The 26,439-nt window shown below is 60.0% G+C and overlaps 1 protein-coding gene across 6 annotated transcripts in view; it reads left to right on the top strand.

The window, feature by feature from the left end:
- The window catches only part of DLG3 (discs large MAGUK scaffold protein 3), a 71,869-nt gene extending 46,947 nt beyond the window's left edge, over window positions 1–24,922 (top strand). For 3 of the 6 annotated variants that reach the window (XM_032196124.1, XM_032196128.1, XM_032196126.1), the window contains 13 exons: window positions 1,080–1,236; window positions 1,985–2,087; window positions 8,015–8,129; window positions 13,483–13,659; window positions 14,156–14,231; window positions 17,591–17,636; window positions 18,633–18,674; window positions 19,247–19,297; window positions 20,460–20,561; window positions 20,719–20,891; window positions 21,312–21,421; window positions 22,382–22,473; window positions 24,327–24,922. In XM_032196124.1, the coding sequence (XP_032052015.1) occupies window positions 1,080–1,236; window positions 1,985–2,087; window positions 8,015–8,129; window positions 13,483–13,659; window positions 14,156–14,231; window positions 17,591–17,636; window positions 18,633–18,674; window positions 19,247–19,297; window positions 20,460–20,561; window positions 20,719–20,891; window positions 21,312–21,421; window positions 22,382–22,473; window positions 24,327–24,433 (1,351 nt within the window). In that variant the 3' untranslated portion in view covers window positions 24,434–24,922. Of the gene's footprint in view, window positions 1–1,079; window positions 1,237–1,984; window positions 2,088–2,407; window positions 2,427–8,014; window positions 8,130–13,482; window positions 13,660–14,155; window positions 14,232–14,877; window positions 14,978–17,590; window positions 17,637–18,632; window positions 18,675–19,246; window positions 19,298–20,459; window positions 20,562–20,718; window positions 20,892–21,311; window positions 21,422–22,381; window positions 22,474–24,326 lie in introns of those variants that run through there. The other 3 variants (XM_032196123.1, XM_032196127.1, XM_032196129.1) reach the window with 2 other exon arrangements.
- Window positions 24,923–26,439: the final 1,517 nt, after the last annotated feature.

The following is a 26,439-nucleotide window of genomic DNA, read 5'->3' as shown; positions in this document are numbered from 1 at the left end:
GTGGCAGCCCGAGCTGTCTGAGTGACATTCGGCCCATCGGGACTCCCCAAAGGGGAGGGAAGGTTCCTGGGGTGCTGGCTTGGGTCCCTGGAGGCAAATCCTGCCGCCTGCAGTGCTGAGAGCACCAAAACCTTCCCCCGTCAGCCCAGGTGACGGCACTGATGCTCCGGGCTGGCCGGGGGGGATGAAGAAGACATTTTCTTGCGAGAATCACCTGGGAGAACGCTGCCGGGCTGCAGGCCTCCGTGCTGGCTGCTGAGCCAAGCGTTATTCCTCTGGGTGCCCACATCTTCCTACCTGCCGCAGCAGCTCGGGGAGCAGCCCCCTGCCCCAGCCTTCCCTCAGCACGGGGCTGCCAGCATTGTAGGATCCACCGCGAGTGCCACGGTGCTGCCCGAGGCACTGGCACCACTTCTACCACGTCCCGGAGGACGTGGGTGGGCGAGGATGCTGAGCTCCCTGGCCTTGCGGCACCTACCCCATATCCAACCCATCCATGTTGGTCACCAAGCCAACACACCGATGGTCCCCGATGCCACGTCAGCTGGCAATTGCTGTCGGTCCGTGCATTTTTGCCAGGGTGCGCTTGCTGGCGTCACTTGTTCCTTGTGCTTTTCACGCAGCCCTTGAGCTGGGAGCTGCCGCCGTTCCTATCGCGCTTCTTTTTTTCCTAGCTGAAAAATCGGCGCTGGATTTTTGCGATGCCAGGCAGTCTTTCTGCCTGTGCCTGCCTATTGTTTGAACTGCAGAAGAATTAAGTCATCATTGAAAAATTCAGGGCTGCTGGTGTGCCGCCGCTGAGCCGTGCGGGGCTGCGCCGTGTGTGTCTGTGCGGCTGCGGGCACGAGGGCCGTGCAGGGTGCAGGGGGCTGCGGTTCCCCTGTCCTGGCACTGTCCCCAGTGCCTGGGCTCCTGGTGCCTCCGTGCCATGCGTGATGCCCCTGGCTGATGCTCTGTCCCTGTGTGTGCTCTGCTTTGTGTCACTGAGCCCCAGTTGTGTGGTGCACTTCCCCTGGCCCCATCACCCGCGTTGCTTCTCCTCACCCTGACGTCCCCATGTCCCTTGTCTGTCCCTCCAGAGAGCCCCGGAAAATCATCCTGCACAAAGGCTCCACCGGCCTGGGCTTCAACATCGTCGGGGGGGAAGATGGAGAGGGCATCTTCGTGTCCTTCATCCTGGCCGGAGGCCCTGCCGACCTCAGCGGGGAGCTGCGGAGGGGAGACCGCATCCTCTCGGTGAGTTGGCCTGGCGGGGAGGGACAGGCACCGGGCACCGGGCACGGGGCAGACCCATGTCTGGGGGTACTGGGGCTGTGGGGACGTGGTTCAGCACCATCCATCCCTCAGTGCTGGTGTGGCCGTGGTCCCTGGGTGTGGGGCCCTGTGGTTCCCTGCCCGGTGTGGTTCTGGGGTTATTGGTGCTGGGGGTGTTGGTACAGGGGGTGTCAGTACTGGGAGTGTCAGTATTGGTGCTGGGGTGTCAGTACTGGGGGTGTTGGTACTGGGGGTATTGGTATTGGTGTATTGGTACTGGGGGTGTCGGTACTGGGGATTTTGGTATTGGGGGTATTGGTACTGGGGGTGATGGTACTGGGAGTGTTGGTACTGGGGGTATTGGTACTGGGTGTGTGGGTACTGGGGGTATTGGTACTGGGGGTGATGGTACTGGGAGTGTTGGTACTGGGGGTATTGGTACTGGGTGTGTGGGTACTGGGGGTATTGGTACTGGGGGTGATGGTACTGGGGGTGTTGGTACTGGGGCTGTTGGTACTGGGGTTATTGGTACTGGGGGTGTGGGTACTGGGGGTGTGGGTACTGGGGGTGTCAGTACTGGGGGTGTCGGTACCAGGGGTGTGGGTACCAGGCGGGGTGATGGTACCACAGGCACATGGCGGAGCAGGGCCTGGGTGACGGGGACACCGGGAGCACCGTTAGGGCGGTGCAGCGGCTGTCCCGGTGTGACGGAGCCGCGCTGTCCCGGCAGGTGAACGGCGTCAACCTGCGCAACGCCACCCACGAGCAGGCGGCGGCGGCACTGAAGCGGGCGGGGCAGACGGTGACCATCATCGCGCAGTACCGGCCCGAAGGTACCGCCACCGCCACCGGCACCGGGACCGGGACCGGGAGGGGGCGGTGCGCCACATGCAAATTAGAAGGCGTGGTCTATGTAAATGAGATGGGCGTGGCCGTGTGTGGCGCGCCGAGCGGGCGGGGCGGGGGAGGGAGGGGGCGTGGATTGGCTGGGAGCGGAGCCGGGGGGCGGGGCGCGGCGGCAAGCGCGGGCTGCGATTGGGCGGCGCGGCGGGAGGGGGCGTGTCCCCGCCGTCCCGCCGGCGGTGCCTGCGCGGCTTTGTGTGTGCGGGCCGGGCGGCTCCGGGGCTGCTGCCGGGGCGCCGCCGCCGCCGCCTCCCTCCCGCCCTCCGCAGGTGAGCACGGACCCGCTCCCCGTCCCCCCCCCCCTCCATATCCCGGGCACAGCCGGGCCCGGGGGGCTCCTACCCGGGGCGGGGACCCCCTCGGGGCCGCCCTCACCGCTCAGCGCCACCCGCAGCAGACAAAGAGCGGCCCCGAGCGCTGCCGCCGCCGCCGCTGGGCCAAGCTCCGGCCGCCCCCCGCTGCCCCCCCCCCGGCCCCGCTTCCGCATCCCGCCGGGCAGGAAGGGAGCGGGGCCGGTAGCGCCGCCCGGGGAGCCGGGGCAGCGCTTGGGCTGCTCGGGGTTTTTTTTTTTTTTTTTCCCCTCCTCCTCGCTTCCAGGAAGCGCTCCCGGCTCTGCTGTCCCCGGTGCCGCTCGTTCCGTGAGCTCCGGCACGGGGGGGACACGGGTGGTGTCTGGGTGACACAGGGCACAGGTCGCTCTGACCCCCCCCAGGCGTTGGCTCAAGGCGCTTGGGGGCCCCCCGGGGCGGTGTTGGGCACCCCAAGCCCTGCGGGGAAGGGGCTGGTGGGGCCGGCATCCCCTTGAGGTGTGGGTGCGTGGTGCCAAGTGGTTGCGTTGTCCGTGCAGGGCACGGGGCTGTGCTGGTGGAAGAGCGGGAGCTGGGTTGTGGGTGCCCCAAGGGGAGCAGTGGCTGCAGTGAGCGTGCTGGCTGTGCTGGCTTCCCAAAAGCACGACCTGCTTGTGCAGAAGGGAATCGCACCTATAGCAATGCAAAGCGGAGCGTGAGCCTGGCTGCAGCAAACCCAGCCTGAAAACAGGGCGTGAGGTGTTGCTAGCCAAAGGCAGGTCCTGAGGGCCCAGCAGAAGGGGCTCTGAGGAGCGAATCCGTACGTGGAGGGCTGCCTTTCCTCTGTCTGCTGTGTGTGAGCAGGGGCAGGGCTTGCACAGGGTGCTGGATAAACGCGCACGTGCTCAAGTTGTGCTCTGCTGTAGGGTCTAACCTCTGTGCGGCTTCGAGGCAGCAGCGAGGCCGCTTGCATAAGCCTCGTGGATTAGGTGCCCTCCCGGCGGGGTCCCGGGAGTGGTTGGGAGTGGAGGAGAGCAAAGACAGAGCCGGGGAAGGACGGCAGGAGTCACGGTCCTGCCTCTCTTCTGAGCACCCGTGCCTGGCGCAGCCCCAAGCTGTCTTGCAAGGAGGCCGCTCCGTGTGCTGCTGCCTCGGAGCTGTTTGGAAGAGCTCCTTCCTCGGAGCGTTTCTCCCTGTGAACTTTGTCCACTGTTATCACAAGCGCTCAGGTTTGGCAATTACACCTCCTGAAGCCCCGCGGAGCGCGGCTTTGATTTTCCTTCGCTTTAAAACGCAAAAACCCGAGCGGTGGCGTTCCTCCGAGCTGGCTGCTAACAGGGAACTGCCGAGACCTCGCAGCGACTTCCAGAAGTTGCCAAGCTTTCGGCACCTCTGTGCTCAGTGCCACTCATCTGAGCGTGCTGCACGGCGTGCCCTGGGCCCGTGCTCTCCGTGCCTGGGCGGTGTTTGTACTTTGGCCCCCCCCAGCTCAAAGGTGCGTGGACTCAGGGCAGTAAAACGCTTCGCTGAAGAGGAGCGATGGAGCAGATTGCAGATCTCACGTGTGACAGGCGCCGGGCTGGAGCCTGCGGCTGAAAGGTCCCCGGGATCTGCTGATGGCCGGATCCAGCCTGAGCCAGGCAGGCGTTTGTGTGCCTAAAGCCGTGCACGTGCACCGGGCTTTGTGCACGCTCAGGGATCACTCTCTGATGCGGCTCCCCGCGCTCTCACTGCGCTTTCTCCCTTTGTGCTCTGGACACAAGGAAAAAGCACGATTGCCGGGGCTGCAGCAGAGAGCAGGGAGGGAGGGAGCGGCTCCATCGCGCTCTGGCTCCGCTGCCGTGTGCCGGCTCCATTTGCTGGGCTTGTTTGCCATAGAAACAGCAGCTCTGCAGGGAAATGAGCTGGGGGATCACAGTGAGCATTAGCCCGTGCGGAGCTGAAGCCAGCGCTATTGAAAACAGGATGCCTTTTCCACTGCGAGGGTGGAGAGGCAGGGAGAGCGGCAGACAATGGCCCTGTGGATGTCTAATCCCAACGCTTTGAAACCTGGGCAGCTGAAATCCCTTCGGGCTTTCTCGCGGAAGAATGCAGAGGCCAAAGGTTCCTCTGGGAGGGGATTGGGGCCACGGGGGGGGGGGGCTGCTCTGTGCCCTGCGGGCTCAGCCCCTCTCCAGGAGCACCTGCATGGGACCAGCTCTGGAGGAAGGGCCACAAGGGCACAGGCAGGGCGTTGCTTCACCACCTTGCTAGGTGGAAATAACAAAGCGCTGCTCCTCCTGGCGTCAGGCTCCCACAGCGGGACCTCTTGCAGCAGCAGCAAGGCGGTGGCACTTGGAACGAGAGGCGCGAGTTCACCTGTTGCATATTTTCGATCTTGATAAGTGTGTCCCGAACATGTCCAGCGCCTGGCTGCTGTGGGAGTGCCGGGGAGGTGGGGATTAGTAAGAGCTCCTGGCGCTCACCTCCCTGCTGTGCAGCGGGCAGCTTTCCCGGGCGAGTTTCTGCCGCGCGGCAGCTCTCCTTCCAGGATGCAGAGGCAAGGTGGATATGAGCCAGTGAGCAGAGACAGAAGCGCTGCTCGCTGGAGGTTACCTGCCAATAATTGTCGAGGAGGCTGTTCCAGCACGCAGATAAGGGGGGCCCGGTTGCAGCCGAGCACATCCTATGCTCGCTCCTGGGGTAACCCTGCCTCCCCTGTGCTCGCAGGGAGGCTCCGGCTTTGCTTTTGCAGCTGGCTGGTCCTCCTCCGCCCAGCGCTGCCGAGCTGCTGCTTGGCTGGCACCTCTCGCCTCGCCCTGCTTCCCTTGCGTCCCGCAGCGGTGGCACCCTGCCACCCCGCTGCTGGCAGAGCCGAGCCCTGCAAGGAGACATCTGGGCTCGCTCCGTGCAGCGCTCAGCCTCCCGCACCGCCTGGGAGTGCCCGTGCAGCAAGGTGAGGGTGCCCGGAGTGGCTCTGCCCCGGGCACGGGGTGCCCACAGCTGCCCCCGCTCCCCTCTGGCACCGCTGTCGAGCCAGCAGCTGGGGGTGGCACTTAGGGAAAGGACAAGGTGGCTCAGCACCGAGCAGGGCAGCGCGTGGGGAGGTGCTGGCTGAGGGGGGGACGTGGCCGCAGTGCAGGCAGAGCGGTGGCTTGCCCGTGCTGGGAGCTGGCACGGAGCCCGAGCTCCTCTGGGGTTAAACCTGTGCAAAGCAGCCGCTGCCAAGCGCAGCACGCACAGTAAGCAGCTCCGTGCTTGCTGTCGCAGTTTCCTCGCTGGTCTGGAGCCCCGTAACAAATGAGGCGTGGGGCCCGGCGGCGTGCCAGGAAGCCCAGCTCCGCTCCACGCTCCTGCGGAGCTCCAGGACATCGGTTCCTCGGCGCAGGTCGTGCCCCTGATCCGTGCTGGGGGTGCTGCGATCCTCCCTGGCACAGGGCGAGAGGTTGCCAGCAGGGCTTAGCTCAGGCTTCAGCTCGCTTCTGTCTGTTGGGTGCTGCATCAGTACAGCTCGGGTCTGGGCGCAGTTAGGGGTGTGTGAAGTGCTGCTTTGGTGTGATAATTTTATTTTCTACTGGAATAAGCATTGCCCTCGTTGTGCGTTTGCCTGTGCTGGCTGTAAGGCTGCCCCTGCCTCCTGATGTCTGGGGGCAGCGCCTGCTGCACGGGGATTCCCTTTGTCCCGGTAAGCTGCAGCCAGCCTGTGCTGGCTGGGACCTGCAGCACCAACCCCAGCCCTTGCTTCTCAGAGGGAAAACCTTTAACACGCAGCTGGGGAGGCGGCAGCCCCATCTCTAACATCCCATAGGACAAATCCCAGTGGCTCAGCAGCGCCCTGAGCACAGCCACGGCCCTTACAGAGCGAGAAGCTGCTGGGCTCATGCACCCCGAGTAGGAACTTGCAGTCAGGGAGTGTTATCCATGAAATTTTAACATGCCTCCGAGCACATCTCTGCCTTTCTGCCCCTGCCGTGGGCTCCCTGCCTCTTTCTCTGTGCAGTGCAGGTGTTATGGGGTGATATGGTGGCACAGGTAGGAGCAACGCTTCTGAGCTTCCCACGGGGCTCAGCAAATCCATCAGCCAGATGGGCCAGGAGGGGATGGGGGCTGCAGCCTTCACGTAGCCCCCCCCGAGCCACGCAGAGGCACCACAAAGAGGAGGAAACCCAGCTTGCTTTCCCCTTCTTGCTGCACGCCCGCCAAGGGTAGTGCAGCGGCAGGCTGCTTGCAGATGGCTTGTCAAGCTGTCCCAAACGGCAGGTTCACATGCGCTGCGTATGCTGGGGTTTGGGGTTTTCAGAAAACCAGCAGAGCAGGCTTCAGAGGCTGGGGCTGCAGCACGGCTCCTGTACGTGGCTGTGGAATTTTTATGTGCGGGTTGGGGTTTTTGGTGCGTATCTTTTTTTTTTTTTTTTTTTTTTTTTTCCTGTAGTCATCGAGTAGAATTCGACAATTCTGTGCAGAAAGGAGGTCTCGAGCAGGGTCTGGCTGCACACTTTAGGGCTAGATGGCCAGGAAATGCCAAGCCACAGTTGCGTAACCCCAACCCCACCGACAACAACGGAGCAGGCTCCCTCGGTGCACAGCGAGGGGCCGACTTTCAAACAGCCCGCGGTGCATTTCTCAGCAGTGATCCCCCTGCTTGTGTGGGATGCAGCTCTGCGGGCTGGGCAGCACCCTGCAAGATCCTTCTGCGGAGGGAGCACGGCGCTGGGGGCAGCACCCGCAGTGCACACACATGGCTCGTGCCACCCTGGGGGCTTTTTTAACCCACGTGTCCGTGCCCGGTGCTCCCCGGCAGGCTGTTTGATGTGTCGCACCGACAAACGCCCTTTGCTGGGCGCTATCAGGAAGGAGGGAGCAGGGCCACCTCTGTTGCTCTCCGCCTGTCCTTTGGCTGCACGGGAGCAAACCCTCCCTGCTCTGCCCTGGGTGCGCGGGGCCGGAGCCTCCGCCCTCCGCTTTGGGGCCGACCTTTACACCCAGCTGAAGGTCGGGGAGGGAGGGAGGAGCTGCAGGTGGTGGCAGCTCCCGTCCTGCCGCTGCCGGAGGTGCCGCGGGCTCCCGGAGGGTCTCGTGCTGCCTGGGATGGAGGTGCCGACAGGTGAATCCCCCCCTCTCGCTTCCTAGGGCTGCGGGGTGTGCTTTGTCCCCCACCCCGAGACAGGGACGGGCTGGGGGCTGCCACCGAGTTGGGGGCTGTGGTGCCGCGTGTGGAGCCCTCACCCTGTGCTGGCAGCGGTGGCCGGGTGGCAGCCGTCCCCCTGTGCCTGCTGCGTGCGTGGGGCTCTGCTGCCAGGCACTGCTGGGCTGGGACCCGTGGCGTGGGGCAGGTGCCCTCCAGCCGTGCCACGTCGCCTTGGCCAGCAGGTGACAGTCCCCTGCGAGGTCTCGTTCTGTCCCTGTGTTCTGGCTCGCTCTGCAGGGCAGCAGCTCGTGCAGGGAGCTGCCACACGCCCCGTGGCCAGGCTGCGGTTGCCTCTCAGTGCTTTCTGGGTTAACCTGGCGTGCTGCTTGCGCCCTGCTCGATGGGGTGGTGGTGGAGTTTTAAAGGCAGCCCCTGCCTGCGCTGACCCTCTGTCTCCCCGCAGAGTACAGCCGCTTCGAGTCCAAGATCCACGACTTGAGAGAGCAGATGATGAACAGCAGCATGAGCTCTGGCTCTGGCTCGCTCCGGACAAGCGAGAAGAGATCCCTCTATGTCCGGTAAGGCTCCCCCATCTCCCTGCCTGTCGTTGCTGCCAGTGCTGGATGCGCAGCACGTGGGGTGCCGTGCTGTCCCACCACGTCCCCTGGGTGTACGTGTGGGGTGGGATGGTTCAGCCCAGGCTGGCTTTGCACCCCGGTGCTGCTGGAGCTGAGCAGAGCTGTTACAGGGGCCCTCCCTCGTCCCTGCACGCATGTGAGATCTCACGCAGGGCAGAACAGCCGGTGCCAGCTCCCAGCTCTGTGGCTGCTTTCCACTTCTGATCTCGTGCCAAGCTTTGGGTCGAGGAGGTGGACCTTCCACCCGAGGGAGGAACTGCTCGCTGGGTCTCAGCGTGGGACCCACTCTTGCTTCGCCACAGCTCTGCTGGCAGGGAGGCCCGTTGCTGAGCGCACACACACACGCACACACAAGGGTAATGCTGTGCCTGCTGGGGGAAGCGCAGCAAACCCAGCGCTGCTGACACGAGTGCACCTTCCAGGAGGTGTCTGCGGTTCCCCTGGGTGTGCCTGGCAATTGGGAATGAGGAAGGAAAATGGCAGTGCGGCCTTACAGATGAGCAATGCATCCCTGGGCTGCTGCTCCCATGCCAGCTGGGATCACATCCTTGTGCCTGTGCAGCCCCTTTGTGCAGGGCACGCTCCCCTGCCACTGCGGGGCGAGGGAAGGGAGTGTTACAAACAAGGCACGAAGCCTGCAGCGTGGAGCAGGGGCTTTTACAGGAGTTCTTCAGGGCTGAGTGCTCTGCATTTTAATGCCTTTTGCACTGCGAGCTGGGCCGTGCTGTTCCCAGGGTGAGCGCTCAGGGGCTAGAGGGACAGAGCGGGCCCAAGGGAGGACGCAGGCAGTGGTGTGAGCAATTGGCTAAGGCCCTGATGGCAGCGGTGCCTGGCCCCTCCGGGTATTGCCACCCACCCACGAGCTGTGGGGCGGCCCAGCCCGGTGGGGGGCTCCCCCAGCTTGGGGTTTCTTGGGGTTTCCAGCAGCCGGAGCAGCCCCGCTTGTGCCCCAGCAGCGCGCTCTCCTCTAACTGCTCCCCACTAACTGGCTTCTCTGTCTCCTCCCCTGCTGGTCCTGCGGCAGAATCTGGCTGGAGGGGAGCTGAGCTCTTAGGAGGATTATTGCTTTGATCCCGAGATGTGCTTTTGGGTTGGAGCCAGGTGCGGAGCAGGCAGGGGTTAAGCGGCTGCGTGGCACTGGCTCTGTACCTGCTGCACGTCCTGGCCATCGCGGCCCCGTGCTCGCTGCTGGCTCCTGCCTTCTGCCCCTGCCACCTCCCAGCCTGCTGCAGCGCCTTCTCTCGCAATGAGAGTCAGCGTGGTGACAGCTAACAAGTGATTTTAACTTGCTCATTAAAATAATCCCATAAATCCTCACCTTGCACAGCCTGTTGCGGATGGGGGTTGGCAACAGCAAGGGACGCTGCTTTTTCCCTGTGGTGAGGAGGGTGAGAGCTGGGGCTGCTTCAGCCTCAGCCTGCATCTCCTGTGGCGTGGCTGCACTGTGCAGAGGGGCTTGGGGTGGTAGGGGACGGCGTGCCCAGCGTGAGCCCAGCCTGGCACAGGGGAGAACTGCAGCAGCAGGCTCCCGCAGCTCACAATTGCACGAGGCTCTGCAGAGCCTTGCTTGATTCGAGATCCGCTGTCGCAGTGACATCCTCATAAATGGAGCAGGGGTTTAGGCTGGGTCCAGCATGAAATGAGCGTGCAAATCTCTTGTTCCCTGCCCGGAGAGCTGCTGCACGCGCCAGGGCAGGCCTGCAGAAAAATGCTGCTCCGCTGTCAGTCTCCCTTCACTCTGCTTTTTAGCATCCCACATCTTTTGAGAGCTGCTTGCTGGGGTCCTTACACAAGGAAGGGGCATGGCTGTGTCCCTCTGCGTGACTCTGGTGGCATCTACAGCCCTGTGCCAGACAGGAGCTGGGCAGCACCTCGCTGGCTCCCCCAGCTCACCAGAGGCCAGCCCGGGGCTCTGCCCTGCTCCGACGGCTGCCGCACGCTCCCCGTGAGCGTGTGAGAGCTGCCAGGGCTGCCCCAGCCCTTCTGGGCGGGGTGGTTTCGAGCGCAGGTTCCCTGAAACCGGCTGAGCTGCTGTGTTGTGGACAGGACATCAATTACGGGACCTGCTACCAAACTGCTTGAGTCAGCCCCGCGAGGCTGCGGTGCGCCCCGTCAGCGGGGCCCGGAGCCGGGCACGCCACCTCCTCGTGCAGCTCCTTCCTGTGGCTGCCGGGGCTGCTCCTCACCCCGTGGTGCTCGGGTGGTGTTTTGGGGCCAGGATCATGTCCCTGCAGGGCAAAGTCCTCGGAGCCTGGAGCCGTAGTGTGCTGTGGCCCCCCAGGTCCTCACTGTGTGCGCTGCCGTGCGCGCTGAGGGTGGGCCCCACGGAGCGGAGACGCCTTGGGGAAACACCCCAGGGGCCCTCTGGAAGAGGTGCCTCGTGCCTCTGCTGTGCCCATGCGTGGAGCAGGAGCTGGCAGCGTGACCTGTTTCTGTGACCCATCAGCTCAGGGGGCCCTCCTGCTGCCCACGGCACCTGGGTGACCTGTGCTTCGTACCTGCCCGGGGCTCTTCCTGCTGCGTTTGGCTGCAGCCTGACCTTGGCACAGGGGCTGCCGGTGCTGAATTCCCCGTGCAGGCACTGGGAGGAGCGGGGCAGGGCTGCCCTGAGCACGGGGCAGGGCTGCAGCACCCGGCCGGTGCCGTCTCCTCTTCCCCCAGCCCTGCTTGCCTGAACTCTCCCTTTCTCCCCTCCACGGGTTGCGGCACAATACTGTGCGTTCAGGGAGCTGGTGGCGGAGGAGGTGCATGGGGTGAGCTGTCAGTGCCCCGTGCTGCAAAGTGAGCTCAGGGCTGGTGCTGAGCTCCCCGCAGCCTGTGTGCAGGCTCAGGAACCTGCCTGGCCTGTTCCCTGTGCTCTCTTTCCTCCTAATTGCGCTCTCTCCTTGCTCCTAATGGCGCTGGTCTGGCAGGGGCGTGCCAGGCACGCAGGCAGCCTTATCTCTTGGCAGGGAGCAGGTGCCTGTGAGGGCTGCTTGCCTCCAGCTGAAGGGCCCTGCAGTGTTTTCGCTGCCGGCTCTGGTGCCACGTGCTGCGCCTGGGGGCTGCTCTCGTTCCTGTTCTCCTGCGGGACCGAGCACGAGAGCCTCTCGGCTACAGCAGGTGAGCCACAGCCTTGGGCAAGCTGGAAAAAGGAGGGTGACCTGCTGGCTGAGCGAACCCACACGCACAGGACCTCATCCAGCCTTCAGGTTGCTTCATAAGAGATGACCGAGCAGTCCCTGGGTTGTTCCTGTCCTGGCTGGAGCTATTGCTGGAGCTGTCTCTGAGGCTGATCCAGCCAAAATCCTTTTTTTGCAGCCTTGCGAATGACATCTGGTATTTGAACTCACAAGCTCTCATGCGGGCGGGGGCTGTTGCCCACTTGTGGTGTCTGGGAGGTGGGAGGAGTGTTCGGGACACCAATTCGGGGGATGCTCAGAAGGGGCAGTTCCTTTGGTAAGGTTCCCTCTGGGCTGGAGGACGATCTGGCACTTCCTAGCTTGCCAGTTGACACCATCACCAAAAATAAGGTCCTGCGGGTCGAGCTCGGTGCCTTAGCGAAAGGCAAACCAGGCTGGAGCTGTCCCTGCAGCCACTCCACGTGGTGATTTAGCTGGTCAGGACAGGTGAGAGAAGCCAGGAGCAGGAGCAGCTTTCCTGATGGTGCAAGAATTGATGCTTCCTCTGCTTCCCCGGAGAGAGGAGCCCCGGCTCACCCAGAGCTGCCAACCACCGCCGGGAGGGAGACCTGCCCTGACTCCTGTCAGCCGTGCCGGGCAAGGAGAGGTGTCTTGTTAAATGTAGCGGGGAAGCGATTTTTGAGAGCATTATCCAGGCAGCTAACCCTGCAGGAGGCTGATGCGCAGCATGCCTGTTGCTTTTACTATTTATGGAGCCACGGGTAAAAGGATTCAGCTCGAAGATCAATGTCACTTGTGCTGTGTCGCTTCAGACCCCCCTCTGGGTTCCTTGTAGAGGAAGGGGGTGATGAGCAGGGCAGAGGGGCTTTGTTCTTGTGGCTTTCCCCTTTCTCTTCTGCCTGGATGAGGCCGGCTGCTGGTGCAGTAAGCACCCGTGCTGGCCGTGCCCCAGCCCCTGCCACAGGGGAAAAACGGGGGCAAAAACAGGGCTCCCAGCTGCCCTGCCAGCAGCAGGGCCCTGCGTGACTGCTCCTGTGTTTCCATTTCTTGCAGGATGGACAAGTCTGAGGAAAATAGATCTGGGTAGAGATCTGACATGAGTAGAAAGAGTTAGGAAGCCACTGAAAGCAGCTTGTGGCAAAGAGCTGCAGCACGGGTGTGATAACTCGCACAGGAAGAGCATTAGAGCTCCTCTTCCTTGGTATAAAAAATGAATCATCTCTTCTGTAGCTGGATAGTTGAAGAATATTGAAGCTTCTCTCTTGTAAATTAAAAATTTGTCCTTAAAGGAAGTATTTAAAAGTCTGAAAAGGAACAGCTGGAGGAGCAGATAAACACTGAGAGGCGTTCATAATTCTCAGCCTCTGGAATAAAGTGCCGTGTACGTAAATAAAAGCGAATGCTCCGCGTGCCCTGCAGTCGTCTTCTGTGTGACTGCTCACCAGCAGCAGGGCATGGCCATATCCTATAGCATCCTATCCGCCTCCCCAGCCTTCTTGGTCGTGGCAGAGGAGCAGGGCAGACGCTCTGCTCCCTTTTCCATGCGCAGTCTGCCGGCCTGCGGCTTTGCTCCTGAGACCCAGCTCACCCCCGGAGCCGAGTGGGCAGCTGGGGTTTTCCTCCCGTGCTGTCTTCCTGATGGGCAGCGGGGCAGGAGGTGCCTTCTCCGTGCCCAGCCGGGCTGGGAGGGTGTCATAAGGCTGGTGGGGGCACGGTGAGCTCACAGGATGCAGGGCAGTGGGCGGAGGGGAGCAGGGAGGGCTTTTTGAAAGTTCGCCCTGGGGTACCGCATATGTGCTGTTGTATTCTTGAGGTCGCTGAGCTTTGGATGGTTGTCTACCTGCTTGCTAACCACAGCCTTCTTCAACATTTCTGTGGTTTGTGTGCCTCTTGTAACTGAAGTCAAGAGCTAGTTTGTTGGTCCAGGACTCTTGTTCCGGTGTTGCACACTGTTCGTGTCAAGCACCTCACCCTGGGCTAGAAAGGGTGCGCTGGTGGCTGCACGGCATAGTCAGCTGCGGGAGAAGCTTTCCCAAAAGTTTGGTTTTAAATCCTCAAAGGTGTGAGGGTGGCAGTGCCCGAGGAGACCTGCAGTGCTGGTGCTTGTCTGTGGTCCTTGATGCTGCTAGGCTTGGTAGAGGAAGGTTTCACTCCTCTCTGTTCCTTCGCAGAGCTCTGTTTGACTATGACCGGACCCGGGACAGTTGCTTGCCCAGCCAGGGCCTCAGCTTCTCCTACGGGGACATCCTGCACGTCATCAATGCCTCTGATGATGAGTGGTGGCAAGCCAGGCTCGTGACACCCCATGGCGAGAGCGAGCAGATCGGGGTCATCCCCAGCAAGAAGAGGTGAGTGCCCAGCAGCAGGAGCTGTCACACACAGGGCCTAGGCCCCCCAGGCCTCGGGGCAGTGCCTCTGTGTGGCGTTAAAGGCGCTGTGGAATCTGAGCAGAGCCCGGCCCTGCTGCCTCTGCACTGCCTCTGGTAGCCAGACACAGCCACCCTGCTGCTCGAGTGCTGAGCCAGCCTTTGGAAGGCCTCCTGGAGTCAAGGGGGAGTTCTTCAATACACGTGCCCCATCTCCTCTGTCCTCCATCCTCCTCACAGGATGTCTGGCTTGTTCCCTCACCCCTTGGGTGAGGTTTTCAGCCTGCCCTAGTCCTGATCAGACCCTGGGCAGGTGCCACCTCCATCCCTCCATGGAGAAGAGCTCCCCTTGTGAGAGGGCCCACCACCCGTGGGTGCTTAGGACACCCTGACAGCCGAGGGGAGAAGCGTGCTGGGCCCGGCGGGGACAGCCGGCATGCAGGACCAGCAGCATCTCCCTCGTTTAACTCCCCATCAGGGTGGAGAAGAAGGAGAGAGCACGGTTGAAAACGGTGAAGTTCCACGCCAGGACCGGCATGATAGAGTCCAACCGGGTAAGTGCTGGGGCTGGGGCTCAGGAGGGCGCGCCGAGCCGGTAGCTAGCGGGGGCAGGATGAGTGCCAGCAGCCGGTGCCGTGTTCCCACCGGCAGCAGCCGGAGCAACCCCACGGGAAGAGCAGCGCGATTGGACTCAGATTCCTCAGGCACGCGTCCACCTGGCTCGGCCCAGCACGGGTCCCCTCGACAGCAGGAGGGTGAGCAGAGGAGCCCGGGCAGATGTGACAGCGCTGGTGAAGGACACCCGTAGTGGTGGCAGTGGTGAGGGAGCGGAGCACATCCCACTGTGGCCCGGGCAGAGCACTGGTGGCTGGGAGCTGACTGCAGGCAGCTGGTGCAGGAGAGCGTGGCTTCCCTCACACGGAGCGCTTGAGCGGACGGCCGAGGCAGGGAGAACGGCCTTGCTCCTCCTGCAGAACTGCTCGTTGGCTCATCAGCTTCCCGACATCCCTAAAAAAAACCACATTTTTCTCTGCACTTAATTTTTTTCCTGCATTACAGTTTTCATGTAATCTCCATGATTTCATTTAAGGGTAACCGCCCTGACACGGCTCCTCATTGTCTCTTCATTTTAATTTTCCTTGCATGCATTAAACACCATTGTTTTTTCTGTCCTCCCTTCCATCTCCATGTTCTTCACAGTCGATCAAAACGAAACGTAAAAAGAGTTTCCGCCTCTCTCGAAAGTTTCCATTTTACAAGAGCAAAGAGAACCTGGCCCAGGAGAGCAGCGGACAGGAACGTAAGTAGCAGCTGGCCAGAGAGGGCAAGCGTGCAATCCCCCCCGGCCCCTCTCCTGCCTCGGGGAGGAGAGATTTGGCACTTTTCTGTAGCCGCTGAGCCTGGCACCTGCCTGCATTGGCCAAACAGTGCTGTTCCTGCGAGGCAGGCAGAGGCCAGGTACGTGTCCTGCAGTACCGGCAGGTTTCCTCCCAGTGCAGTCAGGCACAGATTTGACCCAAGGAGCAGCTTCCCCCTTGCTGGATGCTGGTGGGAGAGGTGTTGACACCTTGTCCGGCCTCCCCCTCGGTGGCCGTGTGGGGCTTGGATCAGGTTCTGTGCCCTTCAGCCATGCCGTCAGCTAGGGAACAGCCCCAGCTGGAAATAAAAGCGGTGGCTTCTGTAGTGCTTGGGGCAAATGCCACCCAGATGAGGGACCTCACCGCTGAATTTCTCGTCCCTTTGCACCCACTGAAGTCCCAGCCACGAGACCTGTGCACAGGCAGGCTCTCCCAGCTGCTGCAAGTCCAGCTGCCTCTGGCCGTGTCTCTGTGCACGGGCTGGCTCTCTCTTTCTCTCTCTCATGTTTGATGTCTTCATCCTTTCACGACTTTACACTTGCCTCGATCTCCGCTCTGCCTCCTCCTGCTCTCTCCCGTGTGCTCTGGGCTCTGCTCCCTCCCTCTGCCTGCCAAGGGCTGCTCCCCTCCCAGAGCAAGGGGCCGGCTGAGCTGTGCAGAAGCTTGTCTCCTGTCCTGTTAGGGGCTGAGGGGCTGGGGATGCCCTGCCTGTGCTTCCTGCCTCCCGTAGACGTGCCTGTGGGCTACGTATTCCTGACAGCCTCAAAGCCCCTCCAGGGGGTGAAACCCCGTGGGCGTGAGGGACGCGTGCCCTCGCTGGCAGAGGCGCTGCCCACACGCAGCGGCTGAGGCACGTCTTCGGTAGCTGGCTCCAAATTTTGGGGAATACCCAGTTCTCACCTGGGCCCCAGGGCTCCCAGCGAGGGCAGGCTGTGCTGCGGCTCCTGCTGCTGCTGCTGCTTGCTCCCTGCAGGCCGGGCTGTGCACAGACACATCCCGGGTGTCGAGGAGGGTGGGAGAAGCGGGGTGTAAGCTGGGGACACCTCCAGGCTTGAGAGCTGCTCTTTAATTTGGCAGAACGTTCGGCTTGTTGCCCCAAAATCCTGACATCAGGAAGGCTGGGGCCCGGAGCATGGGGAAAGCTGGCTGGTGCGGAGCAGCTGAGAGGCAGCTGCCGAGCACAGAGCTCCCCCTGCACCGAGCACAGGGCTGGGAAGGGCTCGTTCCCCACTCTCCAGCGCAAGGACAGAACAGCCTGCCCTTGCCGGGCACAGCTGCTCACCTCACCCAGCTCCTCCTCTTTCCAGATGCTAAACTGCATCCAATCCTTCAGCAAGCACCCGTGGGGAGAGCTGCAGTCCTTGCAGCTTTGAGCGGAGGAGGTGGGCGAGGCAGAGCCGTGCCCATGCCCAGGTGGCAGCGCAGTGAGTGCATCCCCTCCAGCTGCTCTCCTGGGCTGCACGCAGAGGGGGGTGGCTGGAGCCAGGCTGCTCCAGGACACTGCCCGTGTCCCTCAGCCAGGCTGCCAGCGGGTGGCAGAGACCTCAGCTTCCAGCCTGATGCTGGTGGTGTCCAGGAACCAGCAGAGCATGCGGCTGGGCTCACAGCAGACCCCTGCCTGTGGCGTGCTGGAAAATCTCTGATCGAACAGACCTATCTGCAGAGGACAGGCTCAGCCACAGGGAGCTTGTTCCCTCCTGGCTCCCCTTGCTTTCTGGTGGGGTGCAGGCACCCTGTGCTGGAGGTGGCTGAGCAGCAGGGCTCCGGGAGGAGCTGGTGCGGGGCAGGGGTGCTGACAGGGCCTGGTTTCCATGTCGCAGCCCTCCAGGCTCAGGTCAGCGCGGTGCCTGTAGCTGAAGGTTGTTGAGGTGCTGTTCTCAGCCAGCCCTGCGGCGCAGGGACATATGGCACGGGCACGGGGCAGGCTCTGCTCTTCGCTAGCCCACGTCAGAGAAGCCTGCAGCCAGCTCCCTTGCCACATGCTGCTGCGCTGCCTGTCCCGGTGTGCTGCTTGCAGCAGGGGGTCCTTTCCCCCTGGTTTTCGCAGCCTGTGCAAGTGCTGGGGCACGGGCAGCTAACGTGGGGAAAAATCTGCCCCCCTGCCGTGCCATCAGAGGTACAGCAGTGCGCTTTTCCCCTCTAGAGAGGCTTAGGGGAGACAGATCTTCTGTACCTCATGGAAAAAAACAAGTGGGGCATCAGAGAAACACCTCGGAGCTGCTTGCCAGCAGCTCTGCCCCGGCCACGCTTCCCTCCCAAGCCCTGGAGCAGCAGAGCAAGGGGCCCTCGGTGGCCTCTGGGGCTGGGGGGCAGCGTGGGCGCACCCGGCTGGGTGCTGGGGGGGTCGGCAGCACGGGGTGAGACGTCGGCACTGTGCTGCCCGTGTCACCTCCGAGAAACGTTTCTTAACCTCACTTGCAGTTGCAGCTCTGGGCCGTTCCGCACTCCTGTCACTAATGCTCATCTGGCTCTGTCTTCTTCTCCCCTCTCTCTGACCGCCCCTCTCCCGCGCTCTCCTCTGCCCCTCTCCCTCTTCTCGCTGTCTGTGAAATCAGGACTTCCCTGGGTTAAGTGACGATTATTATGGAGCAAAGAACCTGAGTAAGTCGAATTTCAATGCGCATCCTTCACTTTCCGTTGCTGGCATGCCTGGTGGTGCCTGGGGGAGGTTCGTGCTTCTCTGGGTGCAGGGCACGAGGAACCCCGCGGGCTTGCTGCCTCTCCCAGCGGAGGGTCCTGGGCTTTCGGAGGTGCTGCCTGCTGCACGGGAGAGGGGACGGGGAGTTTGCTTGGGGATTTCTGCCATGCCCTAAGCACGTGTGAGGGGACTGCCCGCAGCACCCGGGGGGAGCTGCGCCTCCTCCCCTTCACCCAGCCGGGCTGGTTGCTGGCTCCGCTCCATTCTCGGAGCCCTGGAGCCGCTGGTTGCTGGTGGGGAGGTGGCTGTGCCCAAGCCAGCTTCCCTCAGGGGCAGGTGAAAGCATCTTGCTGCCTTCCTCTGGAGGCCTATGGTTGCCTGTGCGCTCAGAGCTCCACAACAACAGCTCCTCGGCTCTCCCTGCTGTGCTGCAGCTCCCGCTCCCTGCGTTCCCAAAGCCCCTGTGGGGCTGGGGACAGGCAGCAGCAGAGCGGCCGCCAGCCTCTGCGGGGAGGTCACAGCACTGGGATCAACCGAAGCAAGCAAAGCCCCGAACTCTGTCCCATCCTGTCACTGTCTTGTCTCTGTGAGTCCCAGCCCTGTCCCCGCAGGCAGGCTCCCCTGTCCCCAGCCCTCCGTGTGCATGCTGCACCCGCTCCCTCCCGCGCCTGGGCCAGCCCTGCCCCTCGGCCCCGCTCCCGGCTCCTTCTGCCATCCCTCCAGAGTAGCCAAGCAGAAGAAGCTCCCCCTGCACGTCCCCCGTTTCCCCCTGAGAGCAGCAAAGGGCGAGAGATGCCATCCTGCCTTGGCACCCCGCTCCCAGGACCCGTTTTCTCCATGCCGCCGGTGCCGCCTGCGTGCCGCCTGGCTCCCTGCCCTCCGTCACTAGCGCCGGGTGACAGCTCTTGTGCCCGTGGCGAGCGCTCGGTCTCAAGGGGGTCTCTCTGGTTGCTTTGCAGAGGGCGTGACATCAAACACCAGTGACAGCGAGAGCAGTTCCAGTAAGTGTGCGCCTCTCCTGCTGTCTCACCTCCGTGTGTGTGTGTGTGTGTGTGCGCTCTCGTCTCGTCCTGTCCCGGTGGCGTTTCTGTTCGGAGGCTGGTCCTTCCTGCTGGTGACACCAAGATGCTGTGGCCAGCTCCCTTCCCAGGGGTCAGGAGCAAGCCTGGCTGGTTCCCCAGGCTCCCCTGGCCGTGCAGAATTGGTGGTGGGTTTCCCAGCCCACAGAGGACCTGTCCTCGGCAATGGCCAGGTGCTGGGTCTGAAGCACGAGTGGCTCCCAGAGCCTGAGCCTGTGTGAGAGCATTTTGGGTCCAGCTGCAGCCAGTGCTCCCGTTAGCCCTAGCAGGTCCTCTGAGTACCTGCAGCACACCCACCGGCTGTGCCTGCCCAAGTCCGAGCGTGCAGTGGAGGGGAGGGAAGGAGGAGGCCAACCCCAGAACTGATGTGTGAATAATTACTGTGAATAACGGGCTGATTGCTGGGTGGGCGTGAGAGCCCGTCCCCAGGGTCTGAGGTGGCTGGGGTTGGAAAGCTGCTGGTGCTCACGTGCCTCTCCTTGGCTCTGTTTCAGAAGGACAAGAGGACACTATCCTGTCATACGAACCGGTGACACGGCAAGAAAGTAAGTCCTGGTGCTGAGCTGTCTTGCTTGGGCATGGGCATCAGAGCCCGTGCCCCTGCTCACAGCCGCACTGTGTGGGTAGCGAGGGCGATCTTGCCTGCCCCTGTGGTGAGATAGAGTGAAAATCAGTGGTGTTTCTTGGCTGCTTGCTTCAGTGCGGGGCATTTGCATGCAGCAGGGGACCTGCGTGCACACCGCCTTCTGGGTGTTTCCCTGCCCTCGTTCACAAACCCTTTTGTAGTCACCAAAGAAGAGTTGCAACCTGGTCTGTCAAACAACAGCCAAGGGAGAGCCAGAGCTAAAACTGAGCTGGGTTTTGGTCCCCAGCTGAGGGTGGGATCATCTCTTCTGCTCCGTTCCCCTCCCTCTCTCTCAGCCTCAGCTGCCCCTGCTGCAGGGCAGCTCTCCGTGTTGAACCCTGTTAAATGCTCGATACCCACAGAGCCTTTCACAGGCTGAACGAGGGGAGCGGAGGGGCAGGCGCTGAGCTCTGCTCTCTGGGGACAGCGACAGGACCCGAGGGCACGGCATGGAGCTGGGACAGGGCAGGGTCAGGCTGGGGGTTAGGGAAAGGGTCTGCACCCAGAGGGTGGTCGGGCACTGGGACAGGCTGCCCAGGGACGTGGTCACAGCCCCGGACCTGCTGGAGTTCAAGAAGCGTTTGGGCAACGCTCTCAGATGTAGGGTTTGGTTTTTGGGTGGTTGTGTGTGGAGCCAGGAGTTGGACTCGATGATCCTTGTGGGCCCCTTCCAACGCAGGATATTTGGTGATCTGTTCTAGTCCCTGCCTCAGCAGCCTGTCCTTGCCAGGAGCAGGATCAGACTCTTACAGCCCTCTAGCTCACATCCAGATGTCCTGGCTGTCTGCTTCATGCCCCGGGCAGCGGAGCAGCTTGGCTGATCTGCGACCTGTGAGACCCTCGGCACCTTCCCCGGTGTGCGGGCAGGCGCCTGCTGCCCCGGGGCAGCTCCTTCCCCTGGGTCAGCCTCGTGCTGGCAGGGGGATGGAGATGAGGAGATGCATTCACAGCAGCATTTTGCCTGCCCACACAGATCATTTGGGTCAGACCAGAAAGATTTTGGACACGTCCAGGAGGAGATAAACTTGCATGGGGCTTCCTGGAGCGCAGACCTGGTCTCACAGTGTGGTTTGTGTTCGCAGTTCACTATGCGAGGCCAGTGATCATCCTGGGGCCGACGAAGGACCGAGTTAACGATGACCTCATCTCCGAATTCCCACACAAGTTTGGTTCCTGTGTGCCACGTAAGTCCCAGCAGGTGCTTGGGCCTTGCCGCAGGGAGGGGAGGGCGGTGGCTCAGCGACCTGCGGGTCCGGGCGTGAGGAGGAGGAGAAGGGCTGTGGGGACACAGGTTTGGTGTGGGTTGCTCTGGGGTCACTCCTGAGGCCTGCTCTCCTCCAGACACCACCAGGCCTCGGCGCGAGAACGAGGTGGATGGGCAAGACTACCATTTCGTCGTATCCCGAGAACAGATGGAGAAGGATATTCAGGACAATAAGTTCATAGAGGCCGGGCAGTTCAATGACAATCTCTACGGGACCAGCATTCAGTCGGTGCGGGCGGTCGCAGAGAGGGTGAGTGTGAAGGGCTGAGCCTTCCTGAGGCTGGGGCTGTCACTGCGCCAGGTGGGATCTGGCCCAAGTCATGGCCAAAAAATGCTCAAAAGCCCAGCTCGTGTTAAGGATTTCACAGGACAAAGCTGCCTGGCTGCTCCCAGAGGAGCCGAAATGTTTCCTGTGCAGGACTGCTGGGGTGTGCTGATGACTCGTGAACAGCTTTTCAAGCATTCAGAGAAAAAATCAGTCCCCTCACGTTGCTGCTGTCCTGCCCTAAGCAGATGGGAATGTGAGGGCACTGGGAGTTGGCCCGTGTCTCGGGACTGGTGTTTCATCTCTGTGGCTCCTCTCTTTTGCAAGCGCGTCTGTATGAGCAAGCTGTTTTCTGCGCAGAGCAGACTGTGTGGGTAGGTCTGATCCTGATCGTCTCCTTTCCAGGGGAAGCACTGCATCCTGGATGTATCTGGCAATGCTATCAAGAGGTTGCAACAAGCACAACTTTATCCCATTGCCATTTTCATCAAACCAAAATCCATCGAAGCTCTCATGTAAGTGTAACGACATCTGCTGTTGCCTCTCCAGGGTGAGCAGCCCTGGCAAGTCACGGGTTCATATTTCTGCTGCCTCTACTTTTTAGAAAGCAGCAGAGGTGGTTGCTGGTGCTGGAATTTCCTTCAGCTCCTCTTTCCTTAAGAATTGCTGGGCCCGTTACTGTCTCTGCAGTGTTTTTCCACATCTAATGCCATGGTGCATCCAGGCTCCATGGGTTGCTGTGGCTTAAAGCCCTTTGTTTGCACCAGAGGATTTTCTGTGGGCAGTGTACAAATGCTCCCAAATATGCCTAATGTAACCTGCTCACCTGGGCCCTGAGACCAGCCAGGAGAGCTGCTGATAGCCCAGGGTGATGGATCACAGCTGGAGGAGACATTTCCTGTGCCCCTCAGGGGAACTTTCTGCTGCTCCTGCTCATGGCCCTGGGAAGTGAAAGCTAGGAAGGGTGTGAGATCTGAGCTTGCAAATCTTCCAAGTATCAACAGAGAATGTTATCTGTGGGGAAATTCTGTAGCTAGAGATGGACTTTAAGGTCAGAAGAGAATTCCGCTGGTACTAAGGGGACTGGGAAAACCCCTTCTCAAGGCAGCAGTGGTAGAATTGTTAATTCTGGTATTACATGAACGTGAGGGAACCTAGGCAAGGAGGGTGGTGATGGGCTTTGGAAAAGCAAGGAGATTTTTTTCAGTGGTCTTGCAAATTCAGAGGATTGCCTGGACTTCCATGCATTTCTGTGTTATGGTGCAGTGGGAAGGACTTCGCTGCTGGAAGTTGGGCTGAACTGCCAAGGCAATAAAGAGTGTGTGGGGAAGGTTCTTGCCTTTGTAAACTGGGTCTCATGCAGCTTCCATTTCTGATGTGCGGAGGCTTCCCAGGCACCCTGGGTCTGTGGGATATTTTTGCTTTTGTTCGTTGCTAAGAAAGAGAGCTGAGTTTCTATTTTTTGTGCGTGACAGGGAGATGAACCGGAGACAGACGTACGAACAGGCCAACAAGGTCTTTGACAAAGCCATGAAACTCGAGCAAGAATTTGGAGAGTATTTTACAGGTGAGTGTCCCGAGTAGGTTTGTGTCTGATTTAATATTTTCTAGCTGGCAGCCGTGACCTCTGCCAGCACTGTCTTACTGCAGGGTCATGAGAAAATGTCCAGCTTCATCAAAGCAAAAAGAGATGGCACTCTGCCAGCATGGCTGTGCAAAGGGACTGCTCAGAGATCAGCGGATAAGAGTAAACCAGCTCTAGAGGAGAGGAGCTGTCAGGCAAGATTTTCGAAGTTTGTGAAAGCCTATCACCAACTTTAGTAACAGTAATTAAAAAAAAAAAAAAAAAAAAAAACAGCTCAGGGAAGCACAGCATAGATTCAAGGTGCTATAAGGCTGCAGGAAATAAAACTCCCTAGACAGAAGAGAGGGGAGCATTTCCAAAAAGAGAAGAGTCTTTTTAAAGAGGAAATGTAAGAATTAGTGACCTAAATGGTGGAGACTGTCCAGGGTTATTACAAAACCTCTTCCAAAAAGGACTGGAAGTTTGGCTGACTTCCTAAGTAATCTTTTCTGAAAGTCAGGGGCTGCCTGGTAGTTCGTGCTTGCAGGGATGAGCTGCTCATGGCAAAGGCATCCTAGTGCATTAAGGAACTAATGTTTGCAGCATGTGGTTAATTCTGGAAAATCACGGACAGGCAGAGAGGCAGAGGAACTGGTCTTCCTTCTGTTCTCCATTGTGGTAACTGTTTGCTCTAAAGCTGAGGAATGATAATCCTGTCAAATACTGCATTGCCCACCTAACAGTTACCATGAAAAATCACAGGCAGAATGTTTTCCAAAAATGGATCTCTGCAAATGTATCAGCACAAACAGTATAAACGCCTTCCCCAGAACTCCTTTCTTGGGGAGCACTTCCAGAGCTGCAGGCTGCTTTTCCAGGAAGAACACAAAGGAAACACATGCCGTAGTTTTGCCAAACCCTCAGCATGTCCACGTGAGGCTGCACGACGGCAGTAAGCTTGCAGTTGACCTGAGGAAGGAATGCTCTTGGCTGAGCCCCAGCCCAGTTGAAAGCAGTCAGTAATGGGCAGTAAGTTGGGTGCAGTAGGAAGTTCTGTGCCAGGAACTTATAACTGGGGAACAGAGACACTGGAGGACAGCCCTGGCTTGGCTGCAGAGGTAGGCAGAGTTACCAGAAAGCGCTGGCCCACCGTGTACATCTTCCTCTCCTGATGTAGGGAACACGGTGAAGTTCTTAGCGTTGCATCCGTGCTAAGCAGCAGGACTGCAGCTGGTCTTTGGGAAAGCGTTACTGCTGGGAGCAACACACGTAAGCTGGCCTTTTCCAGCACGACAGTGCTGCAATTCCCATCCCGAAGTAGAGCAAGTAACAAACACGAGGAGTCCTCAGCAGGAGACCAGGCTGGATGGACAAATCCAGCACCTGAGGGTATGCGCTGGATAATCCGAGCAAGGCTCCTCCTGCGCATCACAGCAGAGCAGGGGTGAGCATGGAGGCAATTACTCTGGCCGAGCTGCTGTGCCACTGCATGTTCACACCCTGCCCTGTGCCGTGGAGCCTCGGCCAGCTGCCCAGAGCCTCAGCACGGCTGGGTGACACGGTTCGCAAAGCTGATTAGCAGCCCTTGTGGAGAGCCTGGCTGGCACTTCACACGCGCGAGTAGCTGTGCCAGCGTGGGATCAGCCCGATCTCTCGCTAATCCCCTTGGACACGCTGGTTTAACCCTCTGTGTCACCGCGTGCCTGTTACAGCTCCTTTGACACGGGCTGTGCTGGTCGTTGGCTGCGCTGTCCCGGCCCCTTGGCTGCAGAGTGAAGGCCCTTCCCGTAGCTCCCAGCTGGGAAGCCGAAGCGCTGCCCCACGCTCAAGGTCTTCCTTGTTCTTTCCTCTTTCAGCCATCGTACAAGGAGACTCTCTTGAAGAGATTTACAGCAAAATCAAACAGATCATTGAGGACCAGTCCGGGCACTACATCTGGGTCCCGTCCCCAGAGAAACTCTGAAGATGACCCCCACCTGCTTCCCTGTAAGCAGAAGACCTCTGAAATCCCACCCCACCCGAGCCCTCTGCCCCAAGGGGGAGGATATGAAAACTATTCCTGCCCCCTTTTTTAGATCGTCGCAAAATTGAGTTTTCTAGTCCTGTTTCTTTTGTTGGGATGAACTGATCTCATTCATCACGTGACTGTTCCTACCATTCCTGCATGGACCTTCCCACTGCTCCATTAGAGACAGATGAGAACCCATTCAAGAGTTGTTTTTTATTATTATTATTATTATTATTATTATTAACTAAACCAAGAATCAAGATGGGAGGAGGCGGCTAAGGACTAATGTAAGAAACAAGTGAAACAACGGACTCTGAGAACATGAGCTGGTATCAGAGCTCCAGGGGCATTTTTCCAAGTGTGACTGTCTAGCAGCTCTGAACAGTGCGACAGAAAGGCAGCAGAAGGCATTTTATTTATCTGTATATGTAATTTATATATAATATAGAGAAAGATATTATATATATATTATATATATGTGTGTGTGTGTGGACTAGGAAACCTGAGGGACCTCTTAAAAGGTACTGTATCATTGCAAGGATCTTTCAGTTTCTTTGTCCCAGCCGCTGGGCACAGGGAGTCCACTTGGGCAGGAAGAGATGAAGCCGGTACCACGTGCTTTGGGAGCGTCTCCCGTCCGCGCCGGCCTCCTGCCAGCCACCCCAGGCCTGTGAGCAGAGCAGAGACCGGGACGCTGCGTCTGCAGAAGGGACCAGAGGTCCGGAGCGACCCAGCAAGGAGCAGCGGCCGCTGAGCTGGGTGAGGCCGGGAGGCATTGACTGAGCAGGAGGCTGCAGAGCAAGAGAATGGCTGATGCTACGTATTAAATTGCACATTGTTTTACACACCACCGTACGTGTTTGCATGAGAGGTTTCCTTTTGGTTCTATTTTTTTAAGCTGATGTTAAACCAAAACCATATTGTGTTGCTGTGTTGGCTTTTTTTTTTCATTATCCCATTTTTTTTTTCTCTTGTTAATAATGAACTGAACGGGTATAAAATCCAGTTTTTTAACTTATTTTTTAAGCTGGCTCTATTGTAAATAGAATCTAGACCTGCGGTGTTTAGTTAGGAAATACTCTACCAGCCACATGAAACAAATGTACTCGCTGTCCTGTGTTGCTGTGGAAAACCTGGGAGAGGGGCTGGCCCTGCACCGGCGGTCACAGGCGCAGGGATTCTGGCTTGTGGCAGCACGCTGGCGTTAGCCACTGACAGGAAAAGCCCCCGGCTGTGCCTTGGATGGACGCTCACGCTTTTCCAGATCAGTAACAGCTGAGCAGCAACAGAAAACCTCCCTGCCCCCCTCCCTGCGTGCCAAATTCACCGCTCTGCTTCCTGTGCGAGCGGCCGTGGCCTTGCCGGAGGAAGGGCCGTGCTCCCTGCGCTGCGAGCTGGGGAGAGGCAGGGAAGGGAGAACCTCGCCTGGTTCTGCCCCTGACACCTCTGCAGGAATCCTCTAACTGAAACTGGGCTCTGCTCCCTCGCTCAAGTTCACCTTGGGAACCTGTCCTGCCGTGGGGACGGGGCGATGCAGCCCTGCGCTGGTCTCGGTGCGCTGCGAGTTTTCAAAGGAGGCAGCTGCAAGCGCTGAGACAGTTGGCCCAAAATGCAGAAGTGTCCAACCTGGAGGAAACTTTGGTCTTTGCGTTGGGGTGGGGCTGCACTGTGGGAAGAGAGCCCTGTGGCAAGCTGTGGGGAAACTCTCACAGCCGCTGGGCTTGAGCTGCTTTTTCAGGTACTCATAGTACAGGTAGAGGAGCCCTCTGTCCTTACAAAGACCTTGCCAGTGCTGTTTCTCAGACATGCACCAGAACAAAGGCAGTCGCCGTGAGCATAAGCAGGTAAGTCTTGGCCCATTCTGCCTCGCCCTTTTATCCAGGGGTAAGTGAATGCACTGGGTGCCAGGCCCCTTCCCCATGGCAATGGTTAGCGGTGTCAGTGGGTGCGCAGCACACAGG

The sequence above is a fragment of the Aythya fuligula genome, chromosome 13, assembly GCF_009819795.1.
Source record: "Aythya fuligula isolate bAytFul2 chromosome 13, bAytFul2.pri, whole genome shotgun sequence".
Taxonomy (NCBI): Eukaryota; Metazoa; Chordata; class Aves; order Anseriformes; family Anatidae; genus Aythya; species Aythya fuligula.
The sequence above is the reverse complement of the archived record's forward strand: the minus strand, read 5'-3'. Positions and strand labels throughout refer to the sequence as shown.